Source organism: Talpa europaea (assembly GCF_964194135.1).
Source record: "Talpa europaea genome assembly, chromosome: 1".
NCBI classification, from domain to species: Eukaryota; Metazoa; Chordata; class Mammalia; order Eulipotyphla; family Talpidae; genus Talpa; species Talpa europaea.
Genome location: NC_140073.1, coordinates 155130319 through 155145084, shown reverse-complemented (window position 1 = coordinate 155145084; position 14766 = coordinate 155130319). Strand labels below are relative to the sequence as shown.

At 63.5% G+C, this 14766-nt stretch overlaps 2 protein-coding genes across 5 annotated transcripts in view; one reads left to right on the top strand and one right to left on the bottom strand.

Moving 5' to 3' along the window:
* The window catches only part of USP40 (ubiquitin specific peptidase 40), a gene marked incomplete at its 5' end in the record, with an annotated part of 59648 nt that extends 56592 nt beyond the window's left edge, over positions 1 to 3056 (top strand). For all 4 annotated transcript variants that reach the window (XM_084244853.1, XM_084244852.1, XM_084244851.1 and 1 more), the window contains 2 exons: positions 975 to 1069; positions 2919 to 3056. In XM_084244853.1, coding sequence (XP_084100979.1) covers positions 975 to 1069; positions 2919 to 3030 — 207 coding nt within the window. In that variant the 3' untranslated portion in view covers positions 3031 to 3056. The remainder of the gene's footprint in view (positions 1 to 974; positions 1070 to 2918) is intronic.
* Positions 3057 to 7528: 4472 nt separating this feature from the next.
* The window catches only part of DGKD (diacylglycerol kinase delta), a gene marked incomplete at both ends in the record, with an annotated part of 80674 nt that continues 73436 nt past the window's right edge, over positions 7529 to 14766 (bottom strand). The window contains 6 exons of the mRNA XM_084243312.1: positions 7529 to 7618; positions 8120 to 8250; positions 9412 to 9529; positions 12704 to 12823; positions 13476 to 13568; positions 13651 to 13762. Of these exons, the coding sequence (XP_084099438.1) occupies positions 7529 to 7618; positions 8120 to 8250; positions 9412 to 9529; positions 12704 to 12823; positions 13476 to 13568; positions 13651 to 13762 (664 nt within the window). The remainder of the gene's footprint in view (positions 7619 to 8119; positions 8251 to 9411; positions 9530 to 12703; positions 12824 to 13475; positions 13569 to 13650; positions 13763 to 14766) is intronic.

Genomic DNA, 14766 nt, shown 5'->3' with positions numbered 1-14766 from the left:
GCTAACAACGGATCGTTCAGGAGCTAGTGCTAGGAGGGCTGGTTGTGCACACAGGAGCTACTGAAGTATAATTCTTACTTCATTTTCATAAAGAGGGTCCCCACATTTATGTGAGCTCAAAGTCCCATAAATCTCTACCTCTGTTCAACAAGACTTGGGGGTTGAGCACTAGACTTGCAAAATAAACAAAAGGTACAAAGGAAAGGATGGATTTGTCTACGGTAAGAGTAGAAACTTCCGTTTATCCACGGAAATCCTAAGTGAGAACATCAGCCACGAGAGGGAGAACGATACCACTGACAGGGTCTTACCCGAGCGCGAGCGCATCTGCTAATCTCGAAGGCAGGGTCCCCGTAGGAAGAGACAGGCAAAGAGCAACACCCCCCAGTTCCCAGGGGGCAGCAGGCAGGGCCAGGCCACTGCGGAGGGAGTGCCGAGCTGCGTCTCGCCTGCCGCACGCTGGGACCGGGGCGTGCTTTATGCCCCGTTCGGCCGTGTTACGAGGGCGTCCCCCCGGGGCGTCAGGGCAGTGGCACAGGTGCTAACCTGCATACAGATCAGATATACGAAGTGCGAGACTCAGTGACACACTGGGCGTGGCCGAGGGTGGCACGTGTGTGTCAGCAGAGCCTTTTGTCCTTGACAAAACTGAAGCAAATACAATGAGCTGTTAAGACCATGAGCAGCTGGCACACCCTGGGGGTGCTGTGTGTGCCGGGCACAACATCCCAGGAGTTGGTGCCGCCTTTCAATGAGGAAAGTAGGACCAGGGTGTCAGATAACTGGGGGCCTGGGAGGTGCGCTGCGGCTCAGGCCTGGAGGCCCGGCAGGCTGCACCCCTCGCCCAGCTGATCAGCAATTCCCGCAGCTGGTGTGAATTCAGTACCTGTTCCGGTCAGTAACGCTGCACGTACCTCTTAAGCACAGGCTAGGGACGTCTGCAAACGTTGCTCATTTGTTCTTTTGCCACATAGAACCTCTTGGTGGAAGACGACGACGATTTCAGCACGATCAGCGACGACATCGGCAGAGAAAGGCAGCAGCAGCTCGCTCTGGCGAGAAAGAGAAGGTACTGTGGGGTCTGCTCCCTTCGCATCCCACCCGACCTCCAGGCGGCACTTCCCCAGGCAGGGAGGGCCCCGCAGAAGGGCCGTGTCGGGCAGTGCTGGCTGCTCTCCCCACGTTCTCCCTCGCCCTTGAGCAGCCCTGCTGATGGGCTCCCTGGGGCACCCCACAAGCTGACAGACTCCACCCGCTCCAGCTCTCCCTCCCACCTCCCAGAACTGTGCCTCAGTCTCCCTCCTGTCTGCCCAGATGCAGCTTCTCCCCATTGTCCGTCTTGTCTTTCAGAGACCAGCACCCTGAGGTGCTCCCCAGCCTAGCTGCCACCCCACCATCTACTCCCGCCTCCTGAGTTGCCCGGGGTCACACACCCACCCACCCACCCACCCTCTGCCCCGCCTGCACCCTCCTACCTCTGCTCTTGTCCCGCTGTCGCATTCCCTTCACTAGGGTAGACTCGCTACATCCTCTCAGCTCCCCTCCCTCCCTGGGCTTCAGGCCACCTGTACCTACCAGAATCTACTGGAACATCCCACTGAGACCATGGTTCAGACCGCACAGGCCTGGACTTGACTCATCAGTGAGGTCCAGGCCCACCCTCTGGTCTCCATCCATTTCTCTTCCTACCCGAGTTACCACAGCAGCTCTGAGGAAACAGAACTGCCCGGGCACCCACGGCCTCCATGTCTAGGTGGCCTGGTCTAGGTCAGGGGAGGCGTGACGGCAGTGCGGAGGCGCCCTCTGCCAGCAGGGGCGAGTTGGGCTGTGCCAGTCTCCTGGCCACAGCCAAGCTCAGAAGGCAAGTGTGGCCGCCAGAGCTCGGGGGAGGGGAGAGGGGAGCGAGACGGTCTGACTTGCATTTTTAAGTGATGGCTTTGGCTGCTGCGTGGTGAGTTCTGGGGGCCAGGAGAGTCTCAGAGACCGACTGCATTAAGGTGGCCGTGGCGCGCACTGGGCGACGGGGTGAGGAGGGGGTTCCCCGTGTCTCCGTGCCGGGGCGCGGCTTGGTTGCACACACCACGAACATGTTTGGTGAGATCACGCACCTGTGCCGGGGGCGTCTGGGGACTTCGGGATCCCATCCCCAGGCCCTGCGGCTCACACCGCGGGGCTCTGCCTTCCCGGCGCCCTCAGCAGCTCGTCCACCCGACGGCCACCGCGCTCCGCGAACCCTGGGCAGTTCGAGGGTTTGCCCCTTCCCACTGCGTCCTCTCTGCCCCCGAAGCTCTCGGGGTGGGGGACAGCATCTGCACCCCACTCCCAGCCCTGCACTTTAGAGGGGCTGGACCCGCTGCCTGGAGGCTGCTGGCGCGAGGGGGCGCCGTCCTTGCACAGGCCCTGGGACCCGGCTCGCGCGTGTCCTCGTCGCAGCCTCACTTGGCCCTGGGGCCGGTACCTTGCAGGCCCAATTTTTCCATCATGTTGGGTCAAAGCGTAACATACGGTCGGTCACCCCTCAAACACTTGGGGTCTCCAGTCTCCTGCCATCACGTAGATGAGCAGCAAACAGCCTCACACAGGGGCTGTGGGTGTGACCAGGGCCTCTGGCAGTGGAGTTGCTGGGTAAAGAAGTCAGTCAGCAGGCCCAGGGCTGGGCAGGCAGTCCCGGGGGGGGGGGGGGGGCTGCCCACGTAGAAACCTGCTGCCAGGTCCGTCCAGAGGACCATGAGAGTCCAGACAGCACTGAGCTCACAGGTCCTCCAGAGACGCTAAAATGCTAGGCTCGCGATGCCAACTTGGCGAGCGTGTACCTGAGGCCTGATCTAATAACTTGACCCCAAAGACTGGGATGAATTTTGGAGTCCCGCGCCCCTGACCTGTGTCTACGACGGTAACAGCCTGTCTGTCTCCTGCAGCCAAGAAGCCCGCCGTGTGCAAAGCAGTGACGTTTTCTCTAGTGTAGAGACGATTGCCCGGCCCCGAGGACCAGAAGCTTCTCTTTCCATCCACGTTGGAAGCTTCAGATAGCACAGCCAACGGGGGCATCCCCTCGGGCACAGCAGCCCAAGGCCGGGCCCTGGGGGGCACGACTTTGCAGTTGGTTCCATGCCAGCAGGTTTGTGGTTTCTGCTCGCGCAGACATGGGCTCCAGACGCTCGGCTTTGTCGTGAGGGCGCCATCTGCCTCAGGCCATGCTCGCAGGTGCCGCCACGCGTGCCGCATGAGCCCACCCACAGCTCTCCCAAGGAAGCGTACTCGTGGACGAGGCACGTCCTGACAGCCCACGCGTCTACAGCGCACACGCCCCGTCTCCTCACTGCTGACGCTGCCGCTCTGGCTTGTCGGCAGAGGCCCCGACCCCAGCAGCCAGGCTCAGGGGCTGCCGCTGGCCCCTCACACCGCGTTCCCCGCTTTGCACAGATGCTGGAGCTGTCGCCGTCTCCCCACGATGACAGGCGGACGGCGTCTGCGCAAGCGCGCATGGCACGGGGGACTCCAGACGGCAGCGGGGTGGCGTGTGACCGTCTCACCAGAACCTTCGGCATCTGCCCACACGTGCCGAGCTCGTGCCTGGGCACCCGGGGTGGCGGTGTCATGGTGACAAGCCTGGCGTGGGCTGAGGTGACCGTCCACGAGCAGCCTTAGTTAAAATAGGGGGTGAATCAAACTGGTGACTATTAAAGGAGTAATTGGTCCTTTTGACAGATGAGTCGCTTTCTCCAGCTCACTCGGTCGAGGCTTCCTGGAAGAGGCCGTAGGGTCTCAGCTCGAGGTTTTGTAGCCACTCACTTGCTAACCGAGTAGCCATCACGTCACGTCCGCAGTTTCTCCGCGGCCCTCGCAGCACTGGCGCTAACGCGGAGCAGGCGTGGCTGGCGCCCATGGCCCTCGGCGCCGTCCGGGCGGTGTCGTGCAGCCATCCTGCCGCCTCCCGTGCTGCTCTGGAGAGACGTGGGGTCTCGCGTGCGCTGACCCGAGGCCGTCGGCGCAGGCGTGTCTCCATCCCGAAGCAGCTGCGCTGCGAGGCTGCCTGCCCAGCCGGCGGCTCAGGGGCTCCGTTCACTGAGCCTCAGCCCTGCTGCTCTGCTGGGAGCTCGACGCTAAGCTGTTCTGTCCCTTCTCCCCTCCACCTGTCTCCTTCGTCCAGCGCCAGCTTGTGAAACGCTGGTGGTCACTGAGCAGCCGTGCTTGCGAGATGCCAGAGGCCTCGCTGAAGGCCACTGGCCAGGGAGCCCGCGTCTGCACCAAGGAGCCGGCGGGGCAGCCTCCCTGCCTCCCACTCGGGGTGCGGTGGGCCTGGGAGCGCCGCGAGACTGTTAAGCAATAAACCATTCCTCACCTGGTGGCCTGGCTCTGCCTGTGCCTGCGCCGTGTTCCACCTGGAAAGCCTCAGGGCCCCTCTCCCAGGCGTGTGCCTCAGAGGCTAAAGAAACGTGCCTGAGGTTTAGAGAGATGTAGCGGGGCTGCTTAGAAACGGCGCCAGTGGGTTTTAGTCTGAGGTAAATTCAGACTCGTGGGAAATGGTATTGGATGGAAGCCAAGTGGCTTCTTCCCTTCTGGGGAACCAACCGGCCGCGACTGTGCTTTCAGAAAACGTGTTCTCTGACGCACTTACCTCCTGGCTGAGAAGAGGGAGGGGGTGGGGAGCGCGTCCCAGTCCCTGACTCTCGAGAGATGGCGTCTCCGGTGTGGTTTGCCGTCTGAAGGGGGAGGAGCAGCCCCTGCCGGGTCACACCACTCAGCACACAGCGCGCTCACGGGGCCCGTTTACCTGCTGGAAGCCTCTGACACGAAGGGCGACACCACCGTGGCATCTGACTCAACGCCTCTTTCGAGGCCTCTCCAGAGGACCCTGAGGTCCTGGGGTGGGGAGTCCCAAAACAAACAGCAGCAGAGGGCGCAAGGCCAGGCCACCGGGGCCCAGCTCTTCACACACCACAGCCCCCTCTGGCGGGTCCTGCCTCCAGGCCCAGCCCAGGCCGCGCGCCTCCTCGGGCCGGAACCCGTGACAACGGCAAGTGACCCAACCCCACTCCCAAGCCTGTTCCCACCCCTGCGAGATGTAGACACCCACGTCCCAGGAACATGCCCGAGTAGATGTGTTGGCACGGGACGTACTGCAGGCCAGTGCCTGGTGAAGTATCGTAGATGCTGGGCACCAGCGTGGCGAGCGGCATCGCGGGCACGGCCCACCCCCTGCTCCCTGGTCCCAGCTGTGGGACACGAGTCCAGACACCGAGACGTCAGGAAGGTCAGCAGGAGCCAGGGGTCCTGAAAAGGCCCCTTTCATCTCAAGAGACGAGGAGAGACAGCCGCCTGCCCCCACACCTCACACGCGGCCTGCGGCGTCTGGACCTGAGGCCTGAAGAGCAGCCGCCATCTTGCGGCCACGAGGCTCGGCCCAGGATGGCCCGTGAGCGGGGTGCCTGCCGGGACAGAGCAGGCTCTGTTACGCAAGGAAGGCGGTCCAGGCGCCGCGGGGAGGCCACCGCCCCCTCACAGCCCCGGTGACCGCCAGCCTGGTTCACCCCGTCTCCGGTGCCCCGAGAGGCCGCTCCCCCGGGACAAAGGGACTGCGACGGCAGACCGGGGTGGCCGGAGGCTGCAGCGGGCGAGAACACCCCGCCCGCCGTGAGGGGGCCACAGGGGCTGCCTGAGCGAGTCAAGCCCAGCTCCCCTACCCCGGCGTTGCTCCAGCGGGTCAGCGACCCCTGCTCCCAAAGAAAGTGGCTTTTCAGCCTCCACAGTCTCCACGGAGCTGCCGAGCTGCTGGAAACTAATTCCGGTCCGGCCTGCAGAGTTCGGCGACGGCCACTTCCTGCCGAAGCACAAGGAATGACAAGGGTCCGGCGGTGGCGGGTCAGAAACAGGTTTTATTTATACACAGAACAAAGTATTTACACCCAGAGGTGGGGCTGTACACAGCAAGGCGAAGGCGTGTGCTCCCGGGCGGGCGCGGTATAAATTAGGGTCATAAATAAGGGGCTGAGCCGCACCCAAGGGCACACAGCCGCTTCTCCAAGACTGCAGGGCCCTCCCTTCCTTCTCTGCTCGACAGGACCGCTCGGCCGGGCCCGAGGACACCCCGGCCGCATGCGGGGTGGCGCTTCGTGCCACAGACCCCCACCCAGCAGGTGTCACGCCAACTCACCAGAGCTAGAAAGTTTTTACGTAAACAGCGTTGCTTTCATCACCGGCGACGGTAACTGGACACCCCCCCGAGCTCCCTTCCGCGAGGCAGCGGCCCTGGCACCCCAGTGGGAGGCCCCGCGGCTCCCTGCTGCGCCCTCCGCCCCAGGTTCCGGCTCCTCTGGGGGTTGCCGGGAAATCAGACCCCAAGGAGCCCCGGAGGCGGCGGAGAGGAGCTGCTCTGCCCGCGGCACAGGCCCCCTGGGCCCTGCCAGCCTGTCCGACCGGGGCCGCGTGGCTTCCTCGCCCGCCGTCCGCAGCGGCCGCTCTGATGGGGCGGGCACCCCTAGAGGGAGCACGGCGTCACGTGCAGAGCACAGCCTCGCCGCAACCACACAGGACGGGGAGAGTGGGGGCGAGCCCCGAACCTGGAAGGACCACATGGGCACACCCCAAGCCAGAGGCAGGGGCCTGGCCTGACACCCAGCAGGGTCGGCAAAGCAAGTGGCAGGGACTTGCGGTTCAGCCGTCAGCTCCCAAGGGGCTCTCCTAGTGGTGAACAATCCCTCAGCACCCCAAGTGCAGGCAGAGCGCAAGGCGGGCAGGAGGGGGGACAGCCCACTCAGTGCACACAGCCTCCCCACCAGGCTGCTGGCCCCCCACACCAGGACTGGCTGCAGACAACCCCTCCAGGACGGCAAGCCCGTGACTGCCGGGGCGAGTCAGCGGCAGTGAGGACCAGGGCACCCAGGTGGCTGCTCTGCTGCGAGCCGACACGGCGTCTCCCCGGGCCTTACAGGAAGGACCACGCAAGCACATCCTCTGGCCACGGGGCGCAGCCACCCCATCTCGCACGGCCCGGGGGAGCCGCGCCCCGTACCCTCAGAAGCAGCCAGGCTCCGCCAGGACAGGGCCGAGGCCACGGGGACAGGGCTCGCTGGCCCCGCTTGCCAGGCGTAGAGGGGGCCTCGCTGCACATCCCGCTGCAGACAGGACGGGAACGCGCCCGTGCCACCTCCCGCAGATGCGGGCAGAGGGCACCTTGTGGGTGGCTATCAGGAGCCCAGCGGCCAGCACGCACAGGGCCTTCCGGCGTGGATGTGGCTGTGAGCAGCTGGCCACGTGTCAAGGCGTCGGCGGAGAGAAGCCCCAGCGCAGGTGCCCGCAGGTGCCCGTGCTGCCGGGTCTGCCCGGAGCCCGGGGCGGCCCTGTGGGGCTGGCACTGAGTCCCGCCCTCTGGCCAACACGCCCCCGGGGCAGACGGCGCTTCAAAGGTAGCTGTGTTGGTGTCGAGACACGGGGTCGGAGGCTTCCTGTTGCGAGCGAAGGGAGTAGCACCATGAGGAGCCCGCTCAGTCTTGGGGGGCGCGGGGGACGCAGGCCGACAGGGCGGAGGCTAGGCCTCGGCGGCGGGGACGCTGCGGCTCAGCTCCTTGATACCGCACAGGATGCGCTTCATGTGGCCCACCTTGGTCACGCCGAGGTCCTGCGAGGAGAGGACAGGCCCCCTGATGCTGGGAAGAGAGCTCCCCCGCCCCGTGCCCCCAGGGCCCTCTGGAAGGTTCTGAGCACAGATGAGAGCAACAAGGTGAGACAGTGACTCGATGGAAACGCGTGAGAAGTAACCGCCCACGGAAGCCTGACGCGGCCCGTGACCCTCGGCCCCCAAAGGACACGTCACGGACACAGCGAACGAGACCCCCAGGGCGCAGGCGGGCCTGCGGGAGCACCGGGTGGGCCAGGCCGCGCCCCTCCCCACAAGGAGGCCACGCACGGCCCCCACCCCAGGCCGCAGGGTGCTCCCCAGGAGACTTTCCACAGGGGCTGCCACCCTCCAGGTGGGCAGGCTCCTGCATCATCCTCCCGGGACGGACGGGCTCTCGGCCACCATCACACGGCACCCCAAGGCGGCAGCGGCGCATCACAACGCCAGGACATGCCCGCTCAGAGGGAGGGACAGACGGGGCCCGGGGGCGCCTGCCAGTACCTTGAGGTCCCTGCGCTCCAGGTGCAGGAGCTCGGCGCCCCTGATGTCGTGCCGCACGAAGATGTCCTTGTACTCACAGAGACTGAGGTGCTCCAGCCAGGCAGCAACCTCCTCTGTGCCCCAGAGCTGGACTGTCAGAGACGGAGACCAGGCGCGCGGTGAGTGCCCACAGCAGGCCAGGCAGGCGGCAGATGCCCAGAAGCCAGCACCCCAGCCACCCCAGCGCAGGCGCCCGAGACGCCCCAGCCACCAGCACCCCAGCCACCCCAACAACAGGCATCTGAGACACCCCAGCCACCAGCCCCCAAGGAGCTCCAGGAGCAAGCACGCGAGACGCTCCAGCCCCCAGCAGCAGGCACCCCAGATGCCTCAGCTACCAGCACCCCAGACCCCAGCAGCAGGCACCCCAGACGCCTCAGCTACCAGCACCCCAGACCCCAGCAGCAGGCACCCCAGACACCCCAGCCACCAGCACCCCAGCCACCCCAGCAGCAGGCGAGCAGCGCAAGGACAAGGCAGCCGGCACCCCAGGGTGGGTGTGGGGGCATGGGCATCGCTCTGTTCCTGCCGGGCCAGCCACCACCAAACGCAAGGGACACGTTCTGGGTGGGCTCTCCCTCTGCCTTCCAGGGGGTTCCCGTCCCTTCTGGCCCAGAGCAGGAAGGGAGACAAGCAGAGACGTCACGCAATCAGGCGTCAGCATCATAAACAGAAACCCAATTTCTGGACAAACACAAGGAAGAAAAATCAAAAGGCAGCCCACCGCCCCCAGGTGCCGGCAGGCCTGGCCCCCAGGGGCTGGGACACCGTGCAGGGGGCGGCGCTGCAGAGAGGAGAGCCCCAATTTACTGGCCCCAGGAGAGGTGGTATTTAGGCCATTTCTACTGATTTCAGCAACCACCCGGGGCCTGAGGCCGGGGATCGTGACTGTGACTCGATTAAAGAGATCCAGCAGCCCCCGAAGCAGCCCCGGGCGAGCCTCGTGTCTCTGAGTGTCCCTCTTCTGGGCTCCCCACCCCCCCGAGGGCAGTAGGACGGGCAGGGCGCACGGGCCTGCAGGCAGCACGCGCCCTTCAGGCAGCGCCGCCTCGGCCGCCCCGGCCCAGGAAGGACAGCTGGGAGTTGCGGCAGCCGCAGGCGGGACCCAGAGGCCGAGGCCTGAGGCCCAGGCGGGGCGCGGCACGGCCCAGGGAAGGGAGGCGACAGGGGACAGCAGGAGGGACAGCGGCGGGGACAGCGGGGGTGGGGGGGTGTTGGGGGGGACAGCGGCGGGGGCGGGGCGGGGGCGGTACCCGGGGCGCCCAGGCTGCCGCGGGCTTCCTTGCTCCTGTTGTTCTTCTCCTTCTTGAACTTGGTGACCAGGCGGAACTTCCCGCCGCGGCTGCGCTTGCAAGGATCCAGCATCACGCTCTGCGGAGACAGCGCGGCGTCAGCGCGGCCGGGCGGCTACTGCTGGGCCCCGGCCCTCCTCACGGGCCCACTCGGGGCTGACCCCGGCCGCGCAGCCGGCTCTGAGGGCACCCGCCAGTCCCTCCATGGGCTTCTGACCCGCGCACCTCCTGTTCCCCGAGTTTTCTGCCACGGAAGGGCCGCCGACGTGGAGACTGCACTGAGACCGGCCCGGGCTCGCTGCCGGCCTCCCGAGCGCCAGCAACCCGGGCTCTGGCACCACCTGTACCCTCCACCCCAGCCCACGGCAGGACGTCACCCTCCAGCCCGCGAAGCCAGCCCCCCGGGCCCGCTGGGGCAGAATGGGGGGACAGGGGTGTCTGCGGGGCTGCCCAGCTTTTGATGAGACGAAAGCACTGGCGCCCTGGACCAGAACCTACCCCGTCCTAGACCAGAACTAGCTTTAACAGCCTCCAGCGCTCAGTGGCTCGGTACTTCAATAAATTACTGGAAAATTTAAACCAAAAAAAGACCTAAACCTCAATTTTTCAATTTTCAACAGAAATACAACCTGTCATCTACCTAAAATAAAACTCCCCATTTCCGCGGTAAGCGTCTCCCAGCGGGCAGTGCTGACCCAGCGCGGGGGCGGGAGATGCCGGGAGCAGCGGAAGAGAAAGCAATGTCCCGCTTTCCGGCATCGAAAAACCACATGAACTGCCCACAACTGTCTCCAGAAAGAACCTGCCTCCCGCACACACCGGCTCCCTGCCAGCGCCACACCTGCAGGAGCGCCAGGCCCGGCCAGCACCGCTCCCTGGTGGCGCAGCAGTTAAGCGCCGCGCTGTGAAGCTGCCCACAGCCTCTGCAGCGCCAGTTCGATCCCGGCCGGCCAGGGAGGTGACCGACATGGCGCAGCAGACCTCTCCTGTCTCGCCCGCTGCTCCCCTCAGCAGTGTACTTTGTCAGTCTGCCTGTTCTGTTCCCCTCTCTGTTTCTGGTGAATCATCTCACCCTCCAGAGCATCTGCCCTGTATACCCCAGTTTGTGTATAAAAATAATTTTTTTTTAAAGATTTATTTATTTATTTATACATATAAGCACTGGGTACAGTGAGAAGCGCGGGAGGGTGAGAGAATTCACCAGAGCCAGAGCGGGGAGCAGAGCAGGCAGAAGGACCGAAGGACACTGCTGAGGGGAGCAGCGGGCGGCAGGAGAGGTCTGCGCGCCACGTGGGACCCTCCTCCGGTGGCCGGGGAGCAGCCGGGGATCGAACCGGCGCCGCAGAGGCTGCGGGCAGCTTCGCAACCCAGCGCTCAACCGCTGCGCCACCGGGGAGGCCCTAAAATAAATAAACCTTAAAAGAAAAAAACTTACAAACCAAAAGAAGTGTGTCCTCTTTCATACTTGATGCATGTAAATTAAAAATTTGGGGGCAAATCCCTAAAACACTAGACAGCGAGTATGTAGTCAGAGGGGACATGGAATATATTATACGGAAGAAAGATTCATCGATCAAAAAAGGAAGTTAAAAACAGGGGGTAAGTAGCACGAAACGAGGTGACTGTACGTGCCTAAATATGTCGGTGACCGCGCAGATGGCAACGGACTGAGCCTCCAATTAAAACACAGATTACCAGACTGGAAAAAAATCCGAAAATTTAACAATCTGCTATTTATGCGACACTCCAAAAAAGGCTTGAAAATAAAAGTTATGAGTAGGTAAAATAGGTAACTTGAAAATAAAAGGAATTACCAAAGAATTAACTCAAGGCCGCTACATCGTGATAAAATCTACACGCGCCAACACCACCTCAAAACACAGAAAACCACAAAAGGCATCACTCAGACATCCCCCTTCATGCGACATAAAGAAAACACCCTGCCTCCGTCAACGCTAACGGAAAGATCAAGACAAAAAAACACTGTCTCTGAACACAATGAAATTAAGTTAAAAGTCAACAAAAAGATGAGAAAAATCTCGCAGCACCTGCGTCACCTACTAGCTGCCACCACGCTCTACAGCTGCCAGCCGTGAGTAACGCGACTGGGAAATCTGACCACGTGATCTCTATCACTAATTGTCGCGGGTTTAGAATTCCATTTTCGTGCTAATATTGTCAACGTGGGTATTTCAGCTGCGCTTCCTTGGACCATCTCGTTTCTCGTAACGGTTCCGCCGTAAGCGTCGCGGCGCGTGTGGGACGGGACAAGGGCGCGGCAGGATTTCTTTCCCGCGTGACCCGAGACTGAGCAGGGGAGGCTTCTCTGCGGTCTTGTTTTCACGCTGTTGGCTCCACCTTTCCGAGCCTTTTATCTTCTTTCACGACCGCCTGTCTTTTGTTTTCCTCTTTGCAGTGTCCGCTTCTACTAGAACTTACGCTGGGTCCCTAGAGGCGCGACGCCGCCGCCTTTCTCAAAGTCAATCCTGACGCCTCCTCCCACCGCAGGGGCGCGGGAGCCCACTGTGCCTGTGCCCGCCGCGCCCCAGCCCTGCAGCCCCACGGCCCTGCGCGCACTCTGAGGACGCAGTCTGAAATTACGGGGCCACGTTACTGCTTTATCTGCTAAATATTTTGCATATCGTTATTTTCTCTTCAGTGAAGTTTTCATTACATTTATAATTAGCCATTTAAACAATTTTAATGAGCCTGACCTGGCCTTTCAGCTGAAACGTCCTCATTTTCAGCAGCCCAGCTCTGCTGCGTGGCAGGAAGGCCTCTAAGCCCGCAGCCACGAGGGCTCGGGACTGCAAGAGGCCCCACCTGCTCCACCACTGAGTCTCCTGAGGGACCACAGCTCCGGCCCCGCCTGCCTCAGCGAGACGATGTGACGAGTCGGGGCCTCTCAATACCCGTAAACAAAGTGACCAGTGCAGGCCACGCCGGCACCGTCCCGGTCAGCAGCAAATTCCCAGAAGCTGCCGCTTCTCCACTGCTGTGACCACTGTGCAGCCAACAGCAGGACTGGGCATAGCCTGGCCTCACCCGCTCCCCGAAGCCCTCAGCCATGCCCAGGGGCAAACCCGTCACACCATCTCCCATCTGCTTCCCACCTGCCCAAGCCTCTCTGTCTCGAGAGAAAAGTCCTGTGACGTCAGATCAAGGTCTTCGAGCCTGACGCCATCTTAGCCCCATGCTCACAGAGCTGGGGCGCCGGGCCGAGAGCAGCGCCCATGCAGGGGTGCCCACATACCTCTTCCTCACCGGGCTCCAGGGACTGGCCCAGCCAGGGCGTGTCCGCCAGCTTCCTGAGCTGTCGGTCCATCTCAGCCAGCGCGGCCCCAAGACGCTCCTTCTGAGGCGGGTCCAACTGCTGTACCGGGCAGGGGGAGAGGAAGGCGGGTTAAGAGCTGAGGGGAGCCAGGCAGTGAGCTCCCCCGTGCAGGGCCCATCACTGCCCGCTGGCCCTGAGTCTCAGACAGCGAGGAGCGATGCTCTGGCCAGGCTGAGGACCAGACTCAGCCTCCCCTCTGAGCAGTGAATGGAGAGCAAACTCCTTGTCAATAATGGGATGAACCACACCTGTCTGCAAATCACGCTGGCGGTGCTGACACTTCACTAGCCTCAGTTTACCCTGGGCCCCCGTTAGGAAGGGGTCTGCCGTGCCCACCCACACCAGGGAGCAGGGTATGCTGGGAGGCAGCCACACCAGCAGTGCAACCTCTTGGGGGCCAACACTGGATTGCTGACCGGAGAGCCCAGAAACCAGGCCGGGCGGTAGAGGCCACTGTGCTCTTGCCAGTCTCCTCTTCCCATGGCGCCCCACGTCCTCGTTTGCCACAGGAAGCTTGGCCAGGCCACTTCCACCTGCTGCCCACGCAGCTCCCCCAGGGCAGACTCAGCCCAGGCCCGCAGGCTGCAGCCCCGCGCGGGTCCATCTGGCCAGGGGCCCAGCGCCAACCAGTCGGACCAGCTGCAACACCGAGTCTGACCCGCGAGGGCCCGGCTGGGAGGGTGCCGCTTACCAGGGCCACCCTGCCTGCCAGCAGCAGCTCCGTCTCGCTGCGCAGAGCCTTCATGTTGTTCACCATCTCCAGGACAAAGCTGCAGTGGAGTCCCTGGGAGGAAACAGAGCAGACACCATGCAGGAGACGCCCAGTCCCACCAGCCTGGGGAGCAAGACTGGAAAGGCGCAGGCACCTCCGTGGTCCGGGGCCGGCCGTACACTCGGTCCATGGACTTAGAGCTGGCGTTGACGGCGTGGGCCAGTTCCTGCTCCATGTCATGGTGGGACTGGGCGATCTCCCGGATACTGGAGAGAAGAGAAACACGCCGTGTCAGCACAGAAGGGGCAGCCCACACACCGACTCCGGCCACTGCTTGGCACAGGACCTCCACACACAGGCTCGCCCCGCTGATCGATCAGGTGCCGACCGGCACACAGAGAGCTCAGACCCCAGGACTCGGCCAGCAGTGGCCCCAACAAGGCTCAGACCTCACACAGGACAAGCGGCGGCCCCAGACGCCATGCAGAGCCCCGGGCCCTCCCTGGAAGGGGACAGTGCCAGCTCCACACGGTCTAGAAAGGACAGTGCTGGCTTAGCCAATGGCTCAGACTGGGGGGGCACAGCCCAATCAGCTGCCCCACCAGAGGGGGCCACTAGGGCCGAGGGAGTGGCAGGCCAGAGGCTGGTGGGTAGGCGAGCTGTGGAGCCACCTGTCCTGACCCTGGAAACCCTGAACAAGGCCATGGCACAGCCCTCCAGGCCAGCCCCAAGGCTGCAAGGTGAGGACGGCACAGGAGACGGGGTAGGAACGGGAGCCACGCAAGTGAAGCTGTCAGCCCAGGTAGGTGAGAGCTGGTCGGGCCCACGGGGGCAGAGACATGGGGCAGGAGCCTGAGTCAGCACACGGGCCCCTGCCCAGGGAGGGTGGAGCCAGGGCAGACGCTCAGAGCCACAAAGGCCAGGAGAGCTGCCAATCTCCACCCCGGAGCAGGATCCCAGGCAAGGGGTAAGGACCGCCTGGAGGACCCCAGGGGGCGGTGCTGGGGTGGTGGGAGGGAGGGGGCAGAGAAGGAGGAAGCCAGGAGGACAAGAGCCATGCCAGAGCGGGCAGGCGGGCTTGGGAGAACAGAGGCAGGGAAGGGACGAGGGACAGAGCTGAGGCGGCTGAAGGGGACAGCGGAGGTGGCGCTACCAGGCACAGGTCACCACATGGGGTGACACTGGGAGTGAGGAGCCCAGGAGAAGGGACGGGTGGGGCCGAGCCCCAGGGCCCCCAGGTTGCCTCTGCTCCCCAGGACAGGTGCCGCAC